The 21,083-nt window shown below is 44.1% G+C and overlaps 1 protein-coding gene across 4 annotated transcripts in view; it reads right to left on the minus strand.

Moving 5' to 3' along the window:
* The window catches only part of LOC129836227 (cullin-9-like), a 77,271-nt gene extending 64,011 nt beyond the window's left edge, over window positions 1-13,260 (minus strand). For 3 of the 4 annotated variants that reach the window (XM_055902101.1, XM_055902099.1, XM_055902098.1), the window contains exons 1-2: window positions 12,948-13,257; window positions 11,324-11,980 (exon numbers count right to left, since the gene is read on the minus strand). In XM_055902101.1, coding sequence (XP_055758076.1) covers window positions 11,324-11,975 — 652 coding nt within the window. In that variant the 5' untranslated portion in view covers window positions 11,976-11,980; window positions 12,948-13,257. Of the gene's footprint in view, window positions 1-11,323; window positions 11,981-12,947 lie in introns of all 4 variants that reach the window. The other variant, XM_055902100.1, reaches the window with a different exon arrangement.
* Between the last annotated feature and the right edge of the window lie 7,823 nt (window positions 13,261-21,083).

The following is a 21,083-nucleotide window of genomic DNA, read 5'->3' on the forward strand; positions in this document are numbered from 1 at the left end:
CATTCCAGTCACAACTTGCAGACCTGTTTACGTGCTGCTGTGCGTTTTGTTGCTAACCTTACTTTGCTACCTGACGGTTTTTACTTTTAATTACCGTTTATATTTTTAGTTTTTCCCTCAGAATACTTTTTTTTCATTCAACTTTTTCACTCCGGACGCTTTATCTGGACGTGGTTTGTCAGGACCTCCACCAGCCGAAGCTAAGGGTCGACCGATTATGATTTTTCAACGCCGATACCGATTATTGGAGGGCCCAAAAACCCGATAACGATTAATCGGTCGATTTTCTTTTTTTGTTGTAATAATGACAATTATAAAAATACTAAATGAACACTTATTTTTAAATTAATATAATACATCAATACAATCAATTTAGCCTCAAATAAATAATGAAACATGTTCAATTTGGTTTAAATAATGAAAAACAAAGTGCTGGAGAAGAATGTAAAAGTGCAATGTACCATGTAAGAAAGCTAACGTTTAAGTTCCTTGCTCAGAACATGAGAACATATGAAAGCTGGTGGTTCCTTTTATTAACACGAGTCTTCAATATTCCCAGGTAAGAAGTTTTAGGTTGTAGTTATTATAGGAATTATAGGACCATTTCTCTCTATACCATTTGTATTTCATTAACCTTCGACTATTGGATGTTCTTATAGGCACTTTAGTATTGCCAGTGTAACAGTATAGCTTCCATCCCTCTCCTCGCTCCTACCTGGGCTCGAACCAGGAACACAACGACAACAGCCACCCTCGAAGCAGCGTTACCTATGCAGAGCAAGGGGAATAACAACTCCAAGTCTCAGAGCGAGTGACGTTTGAAACGCTATTAGCGCGCACCCCGCTAACTAGCTAGCCATTTCACATCGGTTACACCAGCCTAATCTCGGGAGTTGATAGGCTTGAAGCACAGCGAAGAGCTTCTGGCAAAACGCAGGAAAGTGCTGTTTGAATGAATGCTTACGAGCCTGCTGCTGCCTACCACCGCTCAGTCAGACTGCTCTATCAAATCATAGACTTAGTTATAACATAATAACACACAGAAATACGAGCCTTAGGTCATTAATATGGTCTAATCCGGAAACTATCATCTCGAAAAAAAGACTTTATTCTTTCAATGAAATACGGAACCGTTCCGTATTTGATCTAACGGGTGGCATCCATAAGTCTAAATATTCCTGTTACATTGCACAACCTTCAATGTTATGTCATAATTACATAAAATTCTGGCAAATTAGACGGCCCAAACTGTTGCATATACACTGACTCTGCGTGCAATGAACGCAAGAGAAGTGACACAATTTCACCTGGTTAATATTGCCTGCTAACCTGGATTTCTTTTGGCTAAATATATTTTAGCTAAAAGATTATTTAAAAAAAATATACTTCTGTGTATTGATTTTAAGAAAGGCATTGATGTTTATGGTTAGGTACAAATTGGAGCAACGATACGCACCGCATCGATTATATGCAACGCAGGACACGCTAGATAAACTAGTAATATCATCAACCATGTGTAGTTAACTAGTGATTATGATTGATTGAGTGTTTTTTATAAGATAAGTTTAATGCTAGCTAGCAACTTACCTTGGCTTCTACTGCATTAGCGTAACAGGCAGGCTCCTCGTGGAGTGCAATGTAATCAGGTAGTTAGAGCGTTGGACTAGTTAACTGTAAGGTTGCAAGATTGAATCCCCCGAGCTGACAAGGTCAAAATCTGTCGTTCTGCCCCTGAACGAGGCAGTTAAACCACCGTTCCTAGGCCATCATTGAAAATAAGAATGTGTTCTTAACTGACTTGCCTAGTTAAATAAAGATGTAAAAAATTAAAATTAAAATTAAAAAAGCGGCCAAATCGGTGCTGCAAGCCCAGCTTCAGACGCAATCGTTAGGCAAGGGTAATTTCAGTGTAGGAAAGGATGAAACAGCGTCTGTGCCACCAGTAAGTACAGATAGTAGTACAAATCCCCTCGCACAGTCCCCGCAGCCGAACAACTTGCTCATGGCTTCTGGAGGGAAATGCTGTAGGAATGCTCATCCAGTGTCGCTCATTCAGCCGACAAACTTTCAACCGGTTCTCCCCATTAAGCAGCGAGTCGGAGTCAGAGACCAAGCCTTCTCTGGTCTCTACTCCTCCCGTTACGGGGTCTGAGATGCCGAAGCCTCCCACCATTAGCTTAGTCATTGGCGACTCCATTACCCGCAGTATTAGACTTAAAACGAATCATCCAGTGATCTTACACTGTTTACCAGGGGGCAGGGCTACCGACGTTAAGGCTAATCTGAAGATGGTGCTGGCTAAAGCTAAAACTGGTGAGTGTAGAGAGTATAGGGATATTGTTATCCACGTCGGCACCGACGATGTTAGGATGAAACAGTCAGAGGTCACCAAGCGCAACATAGCTTAAGCATGTAAATCAGCTAGAAAGATGTGTCGGCATCGAGTAATTGTCTCTGGCCCCCTCCCAGTTAGGAGGAGTGATGAGCTCTACAGCAGTCTCAACTCAATCGCTGGTTGATAACTGTTTTCTGCCCCTCCCAAAAGATAGAATTTGTAGATAATTGGCCCTCTTTCTGGGACTCACCCACAAACAGGACCAAGCCTGGATGTTGAGGAGTGCCGGACTCCATTCTAGCTGGAGGGGTGCTCTCATCTTATCTATGAACATAGACAGGGCTCTAACTCCCCTAGATCCACAATGAAATAGGGTGCAGGACAGGCAGCTGCTAGCCACTAGCACAGTCAGTGTAGTCAGCTCAGCTATCCCCATTGAGACCGTGTCTGTGCCTCGACCTAGGTTGGGCAAAACTAAACATGGCGGTGTTCGCCTTAGCAATCTCACTGGAATAAAGACCTCCTCCATTCCTGCCATTATTGAAAGAGATTGTGATACCTCACACCTCAAAATAGGGCTACTTAATGTTAGATCCCTCACTTCCAAGGCAGTTATAGTCAATGAACTAATCACTGATCATAATCTTGATGTGATTGGCCTGACTGAAACATGGCTTAAGCCTAATGAATTTACTGTGTTAAATGAGGCCTCACCTCCTGGTTACACTAGTTACCATATCCCCCGCACATCCCGCAAAGGCGGAGGTGTTGCTAACATTTATGATAGCAAATTTCAATTTACCAACAAAAAAAAAGACGTTTTTGTCTTTAGAGCTTCTAGTCATGAAATCGATGCAGCCTACTCAATCACTTTTTTTCGCTACTGTTTACAGACCTCCTGGGCCATATACAGCGTTCCTCACTGAGTTCCCTGAATTCCTATCGGACCTTGTAGTCATGGCAGATAATGTTCACATTTTTGGTAACTTTAATATTCACATGGAAAAGTCCACAGACCGACTCCAAAAGGCTTTCGGAGCCATCATCGACTCAGTGGGTTTTGTCCTAAATGTCTCCGGACCCTAGTTTGTCCCGTGGAATAAATGTTGTGGATCTTAATGTTTTTCCTCATAATCCTGGACTATCGGACCACCATTTTATTACGTTTGTACTCACAACAAATAATCTGCTCAGACCCCAACCAAGGATCATCAAATGTCGTGCTATAAATTCTCAGACAACCCAAAGATTCCTAGATGCCCTTCCAGACTCCCTCCGCCTACCCAAGGACGTCAGAGCACAAAAATCAGTTAACCTGTTGGGGATGGGGGCGCTGTTTAGACTATTTATGCTAATTTGGCTAATTTTTTAAACGGCTTCCCACAAAATCCTTGATCGTACAATATGCATATTATTACTATTATTGGATAGAAAACAGTCTATAGTTTCTATAGGAGTTGAAATTGTGTCTCTAAGTGGAACAGAGCCCATTCTACAGCAATTTCCCTGACATGGAGTCAGATTTGAGAAATGTTGGCCACTCTTCTGAAGTCAGTTAAAAGGGCACTGTCGTTGCTATGACTATACGGACACTTCTTACGTCTTCCCCTGGATGCCTTTACGTGATGACGATTCCAACGGGGTCGATTGCGCGTTCACAGGCCCTACAAATGAAAAAACCCTGAAGCTAGTCATTCTTTGGGAGCTGCGTCATGAGCCTAGAGGACACCGGCGCGCACCTGTTCCAAGCGTTAGTTTAGCCTGTTATATTTCTCCGGTCATCTTTTCACTCGTTATAGGAGTTAAAAACATCATAAGGTAGTTAATTTAAAGCGTTTTATAGCAATTTATATCCGTTTAGTGCGATTTTGGGACATTTATTTTTGCAACGATGTGAAAAGTTGGGCACGCTTTTCAGTTCATCCCGAACGCAGTTGACATTTCCACATGGCAAGAGGACAGCTTTCCACCAAAAGACGATTTCTCCCAAGAAAGGATCCTTTGCCCAAGATACTGATGGAAGAACAGCTCAAGGTAGGACATTTTTATTATGATAAATCGTGTTTCTGTCGAAACATTTTAGTGGCTTAGGACGCCATGTTTTTTGACGTAGCTTCGCTTGGCGCAAACTGTATTGAAAAGTAAGGATAAATTAAAAAATGTAATAACGCAATTGTATTAAGAATTAAATTGTCTATCAATCCCTGTCCACCCTATATTTTTTAGTCACGTTTATGAGTATTTATGTATAAGAGTAGATCACTGTCTAAGTGGCGCAAGGACATTTTCTTTACCAGCTTGTCTACATTTCACATTGTCTAACCATGATTTTGGTGGCTAAATATAAACATTTTCGATCAAACTGTATATGCATGTTGTAATGTGATGTTACAGGAGTGTCATCGGAAGAATTCTGAGAAGGTTAGTGAAAAAATTAATATCTTTTGGCGATGTTGACTTTTATCGCTCACTTTGGCTAGAATCAATGCTGGGCTGCTAATTGCTATGTGCTAAGCTAATATAACGATTTATTGTGTTTTCGCTGTAAGACACTTAGATCCTGTGAATACAGACAATATTTCAGATTTTCTGTGTCTTTCGATTCGTGTATGCTGTGTATTTTTACGAAATGTTTGATGATTAGTAGTTAGGTAAACACGTTGCTCATTGTAATTATTCTACTCCATTTGTGATGGTGGGTGCAATTGTAAACTATGCCATCTACCTGAAATATGCACTTTTTTCTAACAAAACCTATCCCATACCATAAATATGTTATCAGACTGTCATCTAATGAGTTTTTTTGTTGGTTAGGGGCTATAAATATCTTAGTTTAGCCGAATTGGTGATGGCTACTGGTGTTGGTGGACAAATAAAAGATGGTGGATTATGCTAATGTGTTTTTAGGTAATAGATGTACATCTTTACATATTGTGTCTTCCCTGTAAAACATTTTAAAAATCGGAAATGTTGACTGGATTCACAAGATCTGTGTCTTTCATTAGCTGTATTGGACTTTAATGTGTGAAAGTTAAATATTTAAAAAAAATATTTTTTTTGAATTTCGCGGCACTGGTTTTTCAGTGGGGGGGGGGGGGGGGGGGGGGGTGTGCCGCTAGCGCCACGCTGATCCTAGACAGGTTAACCACCTAACTGAGGAACTCAACTTAACCTTGCGCAATACCCTAGATACAGTCGCACACATAAAAACCAAAAACATTTGTCATAAGAAAGTAGCTCCTTAGTATACAGAAAACTCCCGAGCCCTGAAGCAAGCTTCTAGAAAATTGGAACGGAAATGGCGCTACAACAAACTGGAAGTCTTCCGACTAGCTCGGAAAGACCGTACCGTGCAGTATCGAATAGCCCTCACTGCTGCTCGATCATCCTATTTTTCCAACTTAATTGAGGAAAATAAGAACAAGACAAAATTTATTTTTGATAGTGTCGCAAAGCTAACTAAAAAGCAGCATTCCCCAAGAGAAGATGGCTTTCACTTCAGCAGTGATAAATTCATGAACTTCTTTGAGGAAAAGATCATGATCATTAAAAAGCAAATTACGGACTCCTCCTTAAATCTGCGCCCGGCCCGCCACAGGAGTCGCTGGAGCCCGATGAGACAAGGATATCCCTACTGGCCAAACCCTCCTTAACCCGGACGACGCTAGGCCAATTGTGCGTCGCCCCACGGACCTTCCGGTCGCGGCCGGCTACGACAGAGCCTGGGCGCGAACCCAGAGACTCTGGTGGCGCAGATAGCGCTGCGATGCAGTGCCCTAGACCACTGCGCCATCCGGGAGGCCCCGCTTTTGTCACTTCTAAGTTAGACTACTGCAATGCTCTACTTTCCGGCTACCCAGATAAAGCACTAAATAAACTTCAGTTAGTGCTAAACACGGCTGCTAGAATCTTGACTAGAATCCCAAAAATGTATCATATTACTCCGGTAATAGCCTCTCTACACTGGCTTCCTGTTAAGGTAAGGACTGATTAAGGTTTTACTGCTAACCTACAAAGCATTACATGGACTTGCTCCTACCTATCTTTCCGATTTGGTCCTGCCATACACACCTACAGGTACGCTACGGTCACAAGACGCAGGCCTCCTAACTGTCCCTAGAATTTCTAAGCAAACAGCTGGAGGCAGGGCTTTCTCCTATAGAGCTCCCTTTTTATGGAATGGTCTGCCTACCCATGTGAGAGACGCAGACTCTGTCTCAACCTTTAAGTCTTTATTGAAGACGCATCTCTTCAGTAGGTCCTATGATTGAGTGTAGTCTGGCCCAGGAGTGTGAAGGTGAACGGAAAGGCACTGGAGCAACCAACCACCCTTGCTGTCTTTGCCTTGCCGGTTTCCCTCTCTCCACTGGGATTCTCTGCCTCTAACCCTATTACAGGGGCTGAGTCACTGGCTTACTGGTGCTCTTCCATGCCGTCCCTAGGAGGGGTGCGTCACTGACGTGATCTTCCTGTCTGGGTTGGCGCCCCCCTTTGGGTTGTACCGTGGCAGAGATCTATACTCGACCTTGTCTCAGGATGGTAAGTTGGTGGTTGAAGATATCCCTCTAGTGGTGTGGGGGCTGTGCTTTGGCAAAGTGGGTGGGGTTATATCCTGTCTGTTTGGCCCTGTCCAGGGGTATCGTCGGATGGGGCCACAATGTCTCCCGACCCCTCCTGTCTCAGCCTCCAGTATTTATGCTGCAGTAGTTTGTGTCGGGGGTCTAGGGTCAGTCTGTTATATCTGGAGTATTTCTCCTGTCTTATCCGATGTCCTGTGTGAATTTAAGTATGCTCTCTCTAATTCTCTCTCTCTTTCTTTCTCTCTATGCCTCAGGACTACCTGGCCTGAAGACTCCTTGCTGTCCCCAGTCCACCAGGCCGTGCTGCTGTTCCAGTTTCAACTGTTCTGCCTGCTGCTATGGAACCCTGACCTGTTCACCGGACGTGCTACCTCTCCCAAACCTCAACTCTCTAGAGACAGCAGGAGCGGTAGAGATACTCTGAATGACCGGCTATGAAAAGCCAACTGACATTTACTCCTGAGGTGCTGACCTGTTGCACTCTCGACATCCACTGTGATTATTATTTGACCCTGCTGGTCATCTATGAACATTTGAACATCTTGGCCATGTTCTGTTATAATCTCCACCCGGCACAGCCAGAAGAGGACTGGCCACCCCTCATAGCCTGGTTCCTCTCTAGGTTTCTTCCTAGGTTCTGGCCTTTCTAGGAAGTTTTTTCTAGCCACCGTGCTTCTACACCTGCATTGCTTGCTGTTTGGGGTTTTAGGCTGGGTTTCTGTGCAACACATTGAGATATCAGGTGATGTAAGAAGGGATTTATAAATAAATTTGATTTTCTGATGGGCTGGGCGTGGCTCCCCTGTGGGCAGGTCTGGTTCCCAAGTGGGCGGGCCTGTGCTAAAAAAGGGCCAGTGGGAAGGCAAGAAAATACATGGGAAAGAAGTGCTTTGTGGGACCTGGTACAATGCATTACCAATACCACAAATATTTTTCACTAGCTAAGATTTCCATCCAATTGTCAACAGATTTTCATGCAAATATTAAAAAATCCGCAGATTTTTCCCACCAATGGTGTTTTTCCTAACGTACTCGTTGAGGATAAAATCTATGAAAAAAACTAAATTAAGACTGTGTGATGACGTAGTGCACACAAAATGTTATTTCTCGATTAAGTTAACATGTTCCGAAAATAGAAAAAAAAGGTTCAATGTGTTTCCATCGCATTTTCAACTCAACCGATAGTTTTGTCAAAAATTGTTAAATGTGTCTCTGGTCTTGGCAAGTGCACTCTAGCCAACAACAGCTCGCAGATTCAGTACAGGTAGGCTAGTCTACATGATGAGATAATGGATGATAATAAGTCTGGATGGAAACGTGGTAAGTGTTTTGGATTGTACAGATTGTCATTGCATCAGTGAAACGCCACTGGCCAACTGTCATCATGCCTGTCAATTGCTACAGACTTATGTCAAACATTCCGAAAGTTTATTCAAATTAAGAAAGGGGGATACCTAGTCAATTGTACAACTGAATGCCTTCAACTGAAATGTGTCTTCCGCACTAGTTGCACAGAATTACATGTCATGACTAAAGGTCAAGTAAACAAGCAGCATCCCTCAAGTATTAGGACTACAGCACAAATATTTTGTCATGTAATTTAGGCACTCACTACACAGGTTCCCATAGTTAGGTGCAGGTTGATGTTTGTTGTCACAAATCTTGCCCTTGGAGGCAGAACTGAGCAATTTCCGCTAGATGGGCAAGCTGCAAAGTCAAATTTGGCTTTATTGTAAAAATTCAGGAAAACAAAAACTAGATTTTTGGTCTGCATTTAAGGTTAGGCATTAGGGTTAGCCGTGTGATTAGGGTTAAGTTTAGCTTTAAAATCTGATTTTATGACCTAGTGGCTGTGCCAGCTAGTGACTATCCTGCAGAGCTGCATCCAGTGCAAGATTCATGACAATAAATGCCAACCTGCTAGTTAGGCTTACCATTGCCCACAGACTCTCACTTTCAAAATTAAAAATGGGAAGTATTGTCAGTCAATGACAATAGAAAATGCTAGGAAAACTTAAACTATCAGCCAAAGGAAAGACTAACCAGTGGCTAAATCAAGAATTTAAGCCCTTTTTTGGCAAATAAAGCTACGACTCATGCAGAAATACCATTATTCAGGACAATGATGCTTACAGAAGAATATTACACATACCTAGTGACTGATGTACCTAATAGGGGTCTGTGTTTTACATTGCAGCACATGCTCTGTAATCCAATAAAAAACCACACTCAACAAACTGCGTAACCGAAAACAAATGGTGTCCTGCACTATAAACATGTTTTGGATAGTAACGGGAGTGGAACTCCAGGCAGATGGGTCATGTTTCACACCAACACACCAAAAACATCAGGGACCATAGCCTAATTCATAAACAGACTACAGGAACTGTGTGCAGATGTAAAACAGACAGGGGCCAGGTCCTCACATATTAAGTAGTCTACACAAAACATTTTCCCTCACTTTTCACAGCTCATCACTGATAAAGAAATATTAATAGTGGTAAAGGACAGTCTAGGTGACAGCAAGAGGGCAGAAACCCTGCCTAGCCTACCATTTACATTACATTTAAGTCATTTAGCAGACGCTCTTATCCAGAGCGACTTACAAATTGGTGCATTCACCTTATGACATCCAGTGGAACAGCCACTTTACAATAGTGCATCTAAATCTTTTAAGGGGGGGGGGGCAGAAGGATTGCTTTATCCTATCCTAGGTATTCCTTGAAGAGGTGGGGTTTCAGGTGTCTCCGGAAGGTGGTGATTGACTCCGCTGTCCTGGCGTCGTGAGGGAGTTTGTTCCACCATTGGGGTGCCAGAGCAGCGAACAGTTTTGATTGGGCTGAGCGGGAACTGTACTTCCTCAGTGGTAGGGAGGCGAGCAGGCCAGAGGTGGATGAACGCAGTGCCCTTGTTTGGGTGTAGGGCCTGATCAGAGCCTGAAGGTACTGAGGTGCCGTTCCCCTCACAGCTCCGTAGGCAAGCACCATGGTCTTGTAGCGGATGCGAGCTTCAACTGGAAGCCAGTGGAGAGAGCGGAGGAGCGGGGTGACGTGAGAGAACTTGGGAAGGTTGAACACCAGACGGGCTGCGGCGTTCTGGATGAGTTGTAGGGGTTTAATGGCACAGGCAGGGAGCCCAGCCAACAGCGAGTTGCAGTAATCCAGACGGGAGATGACAAGTGCCTGGATTAGGACCTGCGCCGCTTCCTGTGTGAGGCAGGGTCGTACTCTGCGGATGTTGTAGAGCATGAACCTACAGGAACGGGCCACCGCCTTGATGTTAGTTGAGAACGACAGGGTGTTGTCCAGGATCACGCCAAGGTTCTTAGCGCTCTGGGAGGAGGACACAGACTTATGTCAAACGGTTCCGTATTTCATTGAAAGAATAAACGTCTTGTTTTCGTGATGATAGTTTCCGGATTCGACCATATTAATGGCCTAAGGCTCGTATTTCTGTGTGTTATTATGTATAATTAAGTCTATGATTTAATAGAGCAGTCTGACTGAGCGGTGGTAGGCAGCAGCAGGCTCGTAAGCATTCATTCAAACAGCACTTTCCTGTGTTTTGCCAGAAGCTCTTTGCTGTGCTTCAAGCCTATCAACTCCCGAGATTAGGCTGGTGTAACCGATGTGAAATGGCTAGCTAGTTAGCGGGGTGCGCGCTAATAGCGTTTCAAACGTCACTCGCTCTGAGACTTGGAGTTGTTATTCCCCTTGCTCTGCATGGGTAACGCTGCTTCGAGGGTGGCTGTTGTCGTTGTGTTCCTGGTTCGAGCCCAGGTAGGAGCGAGGAGAGGGATGGAAGCTATACTGTTACACTGGCAATACTAAAGTGCCTATAAGAACATCCAATAGTCAAAGGTTAATGAAATACAAATGGTAGAGAGAAATAGTCCTATAATTCCTATAATAACTACAACCTAAAACTTCTTACCTGGGAATATTGAAGACTCGTGTAAATAAAAGGAACAACCAGCTTTCATATGTTCTCATGTTCTGAGCAAGGAACTTAAACGTTAGCTTTCTTACATGGCACATATTGCACTTTTACGTTCTTCTCCAACAATTTGGTTTTCATTATTTAAACCAAATTGAACATGTTTCATTATTTATTTGAGGCTAAATTGATTTTATTGATGCATTATATTAAGTTAAAATAAGTGTTCATTCAGTATTGTTGTAATTGTCATTATTACAAAAAAATAATAATAATGTATCAGCCGATTAATCGTTATCGGCTTTTTGGGTCCTCCAAGAATCGGTATCGGCGTTGAAAAATCATAATCGGTCAACCTCTAGTATAGAATGTATTACCACCACTTACTACTGCCTCAGTCTCTCTACTCTCATTTCCAATATGGCTGATACTGGGACAGTGTAAGAATGAAATTATCAAAGCCCCACCATACCTGCGTCATGAGAGGCCAGAGCCCGGAGCATCTTCCCAGCACTTCTGCGGGTTTGTTGCTCCTTGTTGCAGAGCAGCTCCATGAGCAGGTCCAGGGCACCCGTCTCCTTGAAGACACCCACCAGTGAGCCGATGCTGGCGTAGGCACTCAGCACATGGATGGTGTGTGTGGTGCTGATGGCAAAGTCGCTCTTCTTGGTCATCTGCTTGCGTGCCCTCCTGACCAAGTTCTTGACATCGTCCTTCATGTCAGAGAGCTCCACCTCATCAAAGGTGACATCAGCAGGGAAATCTCCGCCGGGCCTCTCCTCTGCCTCCTGGAGGGGCCGCTGGGCATCTGCCTTGCGCTTGCCCAGCAGCGTGGGGCAGTTGGCGTAGACGTCCTCCATTGACATCCACATCAGGATGTTCTCCGTCTTGCTCTCGCCTGAGGTTGAACCGCCCACCCCTGAACTGCTTCCCCCTTCTCCTCCTGTCTCATTGCTCCCTCCACCTGAGCCACTACCGTCGTCTATGGTCAGCAGGCACCAGCGGATCAGGTACTCTGTCTGGCCATCATGAGTCCGCCGCTGCCGGATCAACTCCTCTGGGTAGGCCTGCAGCTTCGGGCCCAGCTGGACAAGCAGGTTTCCATTGCGGCGTTCGCCTAACATTACCGCTGTAAATTAAGAATGAATGACTAATATCAATACTTGAGGTGGTGATACTTTGACCATATAAGATCAAATTAAAATAACACTGTTGGACAACTTGTAGCCAGGCTGTATCTTGTTAGTTGTGCACCTCTATGGAAATCAAAGTGAGATACTGGATCAGTGAGGGATAACAAAAACTACTGGATGGGCAAATCAGCCAATGAATGAAGACTTGGCTTGGCTGTTGACATAATAAAGCTATTGGTGAATGGCAAATATAGCTAACGTTCGCTAGTTTGCTATACATTTCCAGAAACTTTAGTTTCCTTTTCATTATGACCGATTTGAATATTAATTTAGAGAAAAAAGGTACCTATCAACACATATGTAGCTAGCTACTATACTTAACTAAATAACAGTAGTAATTTGCATAAGAGATTGAAGAGCAGTTAGCTAAGCTATTATACAGCAGTTGCAAATTCTAACGACGGTCAGTAAACGCTGGCTGCTGCTATAGCGTTTGTTAGCTAGTAACGTTATCTAGTTTGGTAGCTAACTTTATTACATTTATTCCACTTTGACTATCAAAGCCCTCTTCAAACATCTGATTCTATCAGCTGGGAAGTTAACGTTAGTCAGCTACACTTTTTAAACACTAGCGAACGTTATCGTTCTATTTACTATGAAAAAGGTGTGGCTGCCAATGTCGCTGAATAACTCCAACAAGTTTACACTACAGACTGCCTCATCAGCAGGGGCCCTTTTTGACAAGGCAACCCTGCCTCAAATTATTAAAGAAGCTACATTACCTAGCTAGCTTGCTAACGCCTGCCTCTGTTTCTAACGTTATCGAGAAGATTTTAAAAGCTACCAGTAACTAACATTAGTTACACTTTTTTGTACTATATATGTGATTAGCGGGCTTTGCGGGTAACTGAACTAGAGCGGCCTAATAACACCAACATAGCATGGGATAGATAACTCGTTTACCTCCAGTGTTACAGAGTTTCCCCTTCACTTCTTCCCCGCTCTTCTGTCGATGGAGCTTTCTTCTCCGTTTTAATGTATCGTTTCCCAGCCTGGAAAAAGTTCAAAGGCAGCGTTTGATACTACAGGGCGCACTGCACGGTGACAGCAAACGTATGGTTTAGAAACTGAGGTGACGGGTAGGAATTTCCCTGTGAAACGAACGGTTGTTACTAGTTACCACAGCCACAAAGTCAAAATTGACTATATCGTAACAAATTGTGAAAACTAAAAATAGCCTTTTGGTCTTAATTTAAGGTTATGGTTAGGCATAAGGTTAGTAGTACGGTTAGGTTTAAAATCAGATTTTATTAAGACACATTTTAGAAATGGGCGGGGTTTATAACTTTGTGGCTGTAATAACTAGTGATGACCGAATGAAACCGCTTCACTTCCGCTTAACTTTCATATCACGTCCCCTAATGTCAAAGAGGAAGCGGAGAAGCGAAAGGTTTTACTCCAACCAAAATATGTCCACCAAAATAAGCCCACGAAGTGAGTCATTTTTGTATAGAGACCAATGAGAGAGTTTCGAATTTGTTCAACAAAAATGTAGTTGGGAATTTGCTATTATTTAATTGAATAGAAATGTCATAATGGCTAGGTTGTTACCAATACACTGATATAGTGGCCGCTCGTGTCATTTTGGTAACATTGAAAAAAAACGACTTTATATCAGAGTTTTGACTGTTTTCGTAGACATAGAGGACTCATCATGGATATGACTCGTGTTAGCATGGCCATTGCCATTGAGGGCTTCCACCATTTTTAGGTAGGCAACTGGGTTGGGATTCCTATGAGTTGGGAGCAATCAGCAAATTAATAAGAAGATAATTGACTAGTTTAAAATTGAGATAGCCTCAATGACGTTGTCCATGCAGTTACAGACGCTAAAATGGCACAGATACAAAGATGAGCCCTCTATCCATCTCTATGGACTATTGTTCACACGCGTATGTGCCCTCTCATTGGCTAGAATCACAGATAGAACAATGAGACAGATATTTCACCGGATGTATAAATGTGAAGTATCCGGTTGGCGTTCCCACTCACTACTAAATATCGTAGTGAGAGAAACCCCAGTGGCCGGCAGTGGGAGAAGATGAAACGAGATGGATTTTGTCTGACATTCTGTTAATTTACTCATCAATGAGACATTTGATCTCAATACAGTTCTATTCCAAACAAAGTGAACTAAGTTTTGTAGACTTTACCCTTTGCCAAAGTTTTAAGAAATTGTGTTGTTGGGCCTCCCGAGTGGCGCAGCGGACTAAGGTACTGCATTGCAGTGCTAGAGGCGTCACTACAGACCCGGGCTCGATCCCAGGCTGTATCACAACCGGCTGTGATCGGGACTCCCATAGGACGGTGCACAATTGGCCCAGTGTTGTCCGGGTTAGGGGAGGGTTTGGGCGGGGGGGCTTTACTTGGCTCATCGCGCTCTAGTGACTCCTTGTGGCGGGCCGGGTGCCTGGAGGCTGACCTCGGCAGTCAGGTGAGCGGTGTTTCCTCTGACACATTGGCGCCGGCTGGTTTCCGGGTTAAGCGGGCAGGTGTTAAAAAGCGCGGTTTGGCGGGTCATGTTTTGGAGGGTGCATGACTCGACCTTCGCCTCCCGAGCCCATTGGGGAGTTGCAGCGATGAGACGAGATCAAAATTGGGGGGAAAAGGGGGTTTACTATCAGAGCACTGTCAGTTTGGTTTTTGGTATTTTATTAGGATCCCCATTAGCTGTTGCAAAGGCACACGTAGCATACATATCAATAGATACACACAAACTATCTAGGTCAAATAGGGGAGAGGCGTGGTGCCGTGAGGTGTTGCTTTATCTGTTTTTTTAAACCAGGTTTACTGTTTATTTGAGCAATATGAGATGGAACGGCGTTCCATGAAATAATGGCTCTATATAAAACTGTACGCTTTCTTGAATTTGGAGACTGTGAAAAGACCCCTGGTGGCATGTTTGGTGGGGTAAGTGTTTGTGTCAGAGCTGTGTGTGAGTTGACTGTGCAAAAATGTTGGATTTTCAACACATTAATGTTTCTTATAAAAATAAGTAATGCAGTCAGTCTTTCCTCAACTCTTAGCCAAGAGAGACTGGCATGCATAGTATTTATATCATCCCTCTGATTACAATGAACAGCAAGATGTGCCGCTCTGTTCTGGGCCAGCTGCAGCTTAACTAGGTCTTTCCTTGCAGCACTCGACCCCACGACTGGACAATAATCAAGATTAGACCAAACTAGAGCCTGCAGAACTTGCTTTTTGGAGTGTGGTGTCAAAAGAGCAGACCATCTCTTTATATCAGACAGACCTCTCCCCATCTTTACAACCATTGAATCTATATGTTTTGACCATGACATTTTACAATCTAAGGTAACGCCAAGTAATTTAGTCTCCTAAAGTCACAGTTAACCAGGTGTTGTTCAACAGCCACACCATTCATTACCAGATTCGGCTGAGGTCTAGAAAGTAGGGAATGATTTGCACCAAATACAATGCTCTTAGTTTTAGAGATGTTCAGGACCAGTTTATTACTGGCCACTCTTTGTTAAGAGTTTCAGTGACTTCATTAGCTGTGGTTGCTGATGCCTATATGGTTAAATCATCAGCATACATGGACACACATGCTTTGTTTAATGCCAGTGGCAGGAGTACAATGCTACCTGGATGGCATCCTCGTTACTGGGAAAGACGAAGACAAACCATCTACAAAACTTCGATGCGACCTTACAGAGATTGGACTACAGACTGTGAGTTAAAATATGCATTCTTTCAATAATCGGTTGAATAATTAGGACACGTAATCAACGCCAAGGGCCTTCATAAGGTCAAGGCTATCTTGGACGCACCAGCTCCTCAAAGTGAGCCAACTAAGTTTTTTCCTGGGATTACTGAATTACTACGGACACTTTATCCAGAGCTTAGCAACAAAGTTGAAACAGCTGCATCAGTTGCTTTGTCAGGACAAAACATGGAAATAGACAGAACAATGCGAGGAAGCATTCGTGAAATCTGAGGCACTGATGCACTTCGACCAGTCATTGCCCATCCAACTAGCTTGTGATGCTAGTCCATATGGTGTGGGAGTACACCCTTCTTACAGATAGATCATTGTCTGCTGACGAGCATCTTTGGAACGCATACTGGAATTCCGTCACTTGTTGCAACCAGAATACAAACATGGGCTTTGTTGTTATTTGCACACACCTATGACAACAACTACCGCAAGTCAGAACTGCAATGCAACGTAGATGGACTTTCCAGGTTACCACTACCTGTAGACAAACCAGAGTCACGCCAAGTGGACATCTTCTACTTCATACAAGTGGAAAATGCATGTCACTTCAACACAAGTGCAGAGAAACACAAGAAACGACCCAGTGTTATCTGAAGTGATAGACATTATTATCAAAGGTAAAGTTGCTCCAAAACTGAAACCTTACCTTTCAAGGAGAACTGAGCTGCCAGTACAGTCCAGTTGTCTGCTGTGGGGGAGGAGAGTTATCTTTCCGCCTTCACTGAAGAAACTAGTGTTGCAACAGCAACACTCAGTTTATTGTGGAATGGTTTGCATTAAGGACATCCTGTATTGGATGGAAGTATTGAGGAGAAAGTGAAATGTTCCTCATGTCAGAAGGTGCTCAACGTACCTAAACTTGCACCTCTTCTTCTGTGGGACTGGCAGGATGAGGCATGGCAACGCATACATATCGACTTTGCAGGTCCATTTGAAGACAGAATGTTTCTAGTGGTCATGGATGCTTATAGCAAATGACCAGAGGTTGCCATCATGATGTCTACTACTGCAGAGAGACTATTGAGAAGCATAGAGAAGTGTTTAGTGAGTTTGGATTGCCACTCTAACTCATTAGCGACACCGGACCACAGCTAGTGTCCCAAGAAATGGCTACGGTAGAACAGGTGAATGGCGTACAACCAATCAGGTACGCACTCAATCATCCATCAACCAACAGGCTGGCATAGAGGTTTGCACAGACCATGAAACATGCCTTAAAAGCATTTCAGGGTCAAGGAACACAGCACCAACATTTGAACAGCTTCCTGTTATCCTAAAGGATTACACCTCATGCAACCACCAAAGCTTTGCCTGCATTGTTACTCATGAAGAGAGAGCTACATACAAATTTCGACCTAATCAAACCTCAGAACGCAAAGAAGACAGGAGAGCCAAGTCAAAAGTTGCGAACTGACAGCAAAGGACAGAGCTTTCAATCCTGGAGAAACTGTTTTAGCTAGGAACTTGCCTGGCTACCTAAACTCCTTGCTCCGGCCAAAGGCTACAGACATTAGTTTCTCCTCCGCAATGAGTCTGGATCTGAGTACTTTCCCTAGGATTTCTAAAACACAAACACATTCTAGATCGTCTGATTGGTCCCAAAAACCTATGGGTTGGGCCAGAGCCAGAACACACGTGGGTATAGCGGTGTTTGAAAATTTGTCATTGGATTTGAAACTCTGATTGGTTAGAGATTATCCAATTGCTGACGACTTTGTTTTGTACAACACTCCTCATTTTGACCTCACCACAAACGACTTCAATGATGGCAGTCTCAGACTGAAGTATGTAGCGAACGCAGTGGAAGAATTCAGTTTCAGTTGTTAGGCAAGCTAGGAACTACCTCAACGGACCACAGTGGGTTCCTGCTACAGTCATTGCTCAGACTGGTCCTGTGTCCAGGTGACACTCTGACCCGGCAGTGACACAAGCTGCTCACATGACTACACCACAGTCTAAAGATGTTGTTGATAGTTAGGTTGACTACTGTTACCATACGAGAGATAGTTGGGCACCTAGATGCTTGGACTTGTCAAACAGACTCTCCCAACAGTTAATTTAGGATGGGAGGAGTTGTTGTGTATTGGGGTTGTGCCACAGAGCATCATGGGAGTTGTGGAGTGTGTCGAGATGATCACATTCCAGATAAATGGTTGAACTGAATTACTAAAACAGCTGCAAGGAAGCAGCAAGCAGCCACGCAAAACTGTCTTGAGTGGCAACCAATCTGCCCAATTAGCTGTTATGTTTCCTTACGCCCACTTACACTGAGTTTACAAAACATTTGGAACACCTTCCTAATATTGAGTTGCACCCCCTTTTGCCCTCAGAATAGCCTCAATTAGTTGGGGCATGGATTTTACAAAGTGTCAAGCGTTCCATAGGGATGCTGGGCCATGTTGACGCCAATGCTTCCTACAGTTTTGTCAAGTTGGCTGGTAGTGGATCTCTACTCCAAATAGTTTGTGTCCAGTGTTTCCGTTCCTTAGCCCACTGCAATTGCAGTTTCTTGTTTTTTGCTGAAAGAAGTGGAACTCTGTAAGGTCGTCGGCTACCATACCCCAATCGTTTCAAGGTGCGATGAGTTGTGCATTCTTTTATGGGTCTTTTGGCACCAATATTGTACTGGACTGTCAGTTGACTAACTGTAGCCTGTCTGTTGCTCTAAACAATTCGCATCAACCTCCTTTGTCCTCTTTTGTCAATGACCCATTTTCGACCACTGGGCGGCCATTGGTTGGGTGTCCTTTGGGTGGTGAACCATTCTTGAAACACATGGGAAACTGTTGAGCATGAAAAACTCAGCAGCGTTGCAGTTCTTGACACACTCAAACCGGTGCACATGGCACCTATTACCCACAATGGACTGATGACACCATTGCCCAGCTCCAGGGGTCCCTCGCCTGTATGAACTGGGATGCACACGTGTCTGGTTCCAACAACAATATTGATCAAATGGTTACCACAATAACGGACTATATCAAGTTCTGTATACACTGTGTGATCCCCACGAGAACAACCATGGATAAATGGCGAATCAAAAACGCATTACGCATGAAGATTGCATTCTCCCATTTGGATATGCAGTCCCTACACCAACTGAACATACCATTCAACAAGCCAAACTAAGGTACAAGGACAAGATGGAGGAGGAATTCAGCAACATGAACGCTAAGCATGCCTTTCAAAAAGTCAGGAAGTGTGCAGGCTACTCCGAAAAACCATCTCCACAGGCTCATGATGACACAAAGCTAAGTGCAAGGCAGCGGGGCCACAAGGGACACCGGGTCGAGTCCTAAAAGCCTGCGCTGCTGAGCTCAGCCCCATCCTCCACAGACTGTTTGACCTATCACTATCCATCAGCACAAAAACATCTACCATTGTCCCCATTCCTAAAAGTCTCCTCAGACTGAGTTCAACCATTACCGACCTGTTGTCCTCACTTCACTGATCATGAAATGCTTGGAAAGACTGGTTCTTAACATCCTACTGCCCACCATTCACTCCTCCCTTGATCCCTACCAGTTTGCTTACAAAGTGGGGAGAGAAACGGATGACGTGGTGGTCTGCATGCTGCACAGGCTCCTGGAACACTTGGAGGGAACAGGGAATTGCGCACACATCTTGTTCGTGGATTTCAGCTTTGTCTTTAACACCATCCAACGCCACACTATAATCCAGAAGCTCAATAACCTGGACGTATCTCCCACCATCAACCTCAGGCCGTGAGGATAGATGACACCCTGTCCTCTGTGCGCATCACCAACACGGGCGCACCGCAGGGTTGCGTTCTTAGTCCGTTAATCTACACCCTGTATACCAATGACTGCCAAAGCATGGACCACAATACACTCCTTTTCAAGTACCCTGATGACACATACATCCTGTCCCACCCCCTCTCCTTCCAGCAATATCAATCATCCTTTACCCAATTCAGTGAATGGTATCGCAATAACTACCTGGATCTCAAAATCTCCAAAACAAAATAAATACCAACCAACTTCCGCAAAAAAAACGTGACAACCCTTTCCTCATCAACTGAGAGGCCATCGAAATGGTTCCTTCATTCAAATATCTCGAAATATCAATAGACCACAAACTCACCTTCGAATAACACACCACTGAAATAACTAAGAAATCACAGCAATGTCTGTCTGTCATCAGATGTATGTGCAACCTGTCCGTCAAACTCAAACTCCTTCTGCTACTATACCGGAGCATAATTGAACCACTACTCATCTACGGCAGCATCTGTTATCACAATACGCTCAGAGTCTCACAATGCAACAAACTAAAGAATTTAAACTGATTGGCCTCCCCGTTCTCAACTCTCCCTTCAGAATGATCGCCCTATCCACCGCAAAGCCCGCCACATAATCTTCAGCCCGGACCACCCACATCACCTTTTACTTTGATCATCACCTTTGCTTTGATCACCTCCCATTAGGTCAAAGAAACCGGTTGATCCTGTGGTGCACTGAGCATTTCAGGAGGAGTTTCATTCCGGGGGCTATCACCTTAGTGAACAATTCCATGTAATTTCTCCCATGAAAGGGGGGGGGGGGGGCACTATTTATGCCTGACTGTTTTTTTGTGTGTTATTACATGCCACCAGGTGGGTAGGGCTGCTACACTGCGTCCGAATCAGGTCACCTGGATATAATGAAAGCTACCAAAACACAGCACACCCATTGCCACACAATAACATTAACCCTGGAGCAGTACTCATAGTTCATAGTTCAATTTGCACTCAATGTCCAATAACTACTCACTCTGTCATGTTGAAATGTTATGTTGCAGCTGTGACAGTCACACCAGGATCCATACAGTAAGCAGTCCTGCAGAAGGGAGAGGGAAAGGGCAAACACGCAGGTGGTTTTCTGAAGCCATGGATTACAGGCAACATCCGCACTGAGCTAAAGGGTAGAGCTGCCGCTTTCAAGGAGCGGGACTCTAACCCGGAAGCTTATAAGAAATCTCGCTATGCCCTCCGACGAACCATCAAACAGGCAAAGCGCCAATACAAGACTAAGATCGAATAGTACTACACCGGCTCCGACACTCGTCGGATGTGGCAGGGTTTTCAAACTATTACAAACTACAAAGGGAAGCACAGCCGAGAGCTTCCCAGTGACACAAGCCTACCAGACGAGCTAAAGTACTTCTATGCTGGCTTCGAGGCAAGTAACACTGAAACATGAATGAGAGCATCAGCTGTTCCGGACGACTGTGTGATCACGCTTTCCACAGCCGATGTGAGTAAGACCTTTAAACAGGTCAACATTCACAAGGCTGCAGGG

Source organism: Salvelinus fontinalis, chromosome 37 (genome assembly GCF_029448725.1).
Source record: "Salvelinus fontinalis isolate EN_2023a chromosome 37, ASM2944872v1, whole genome shotgun sequence".
Lineage (NCBI taxonomy): Eukaryota > Metazoa > Chordata > Actinopteri > Salmoniformes > Salmonidae > Salvelinus > Salvelinus fontinalis.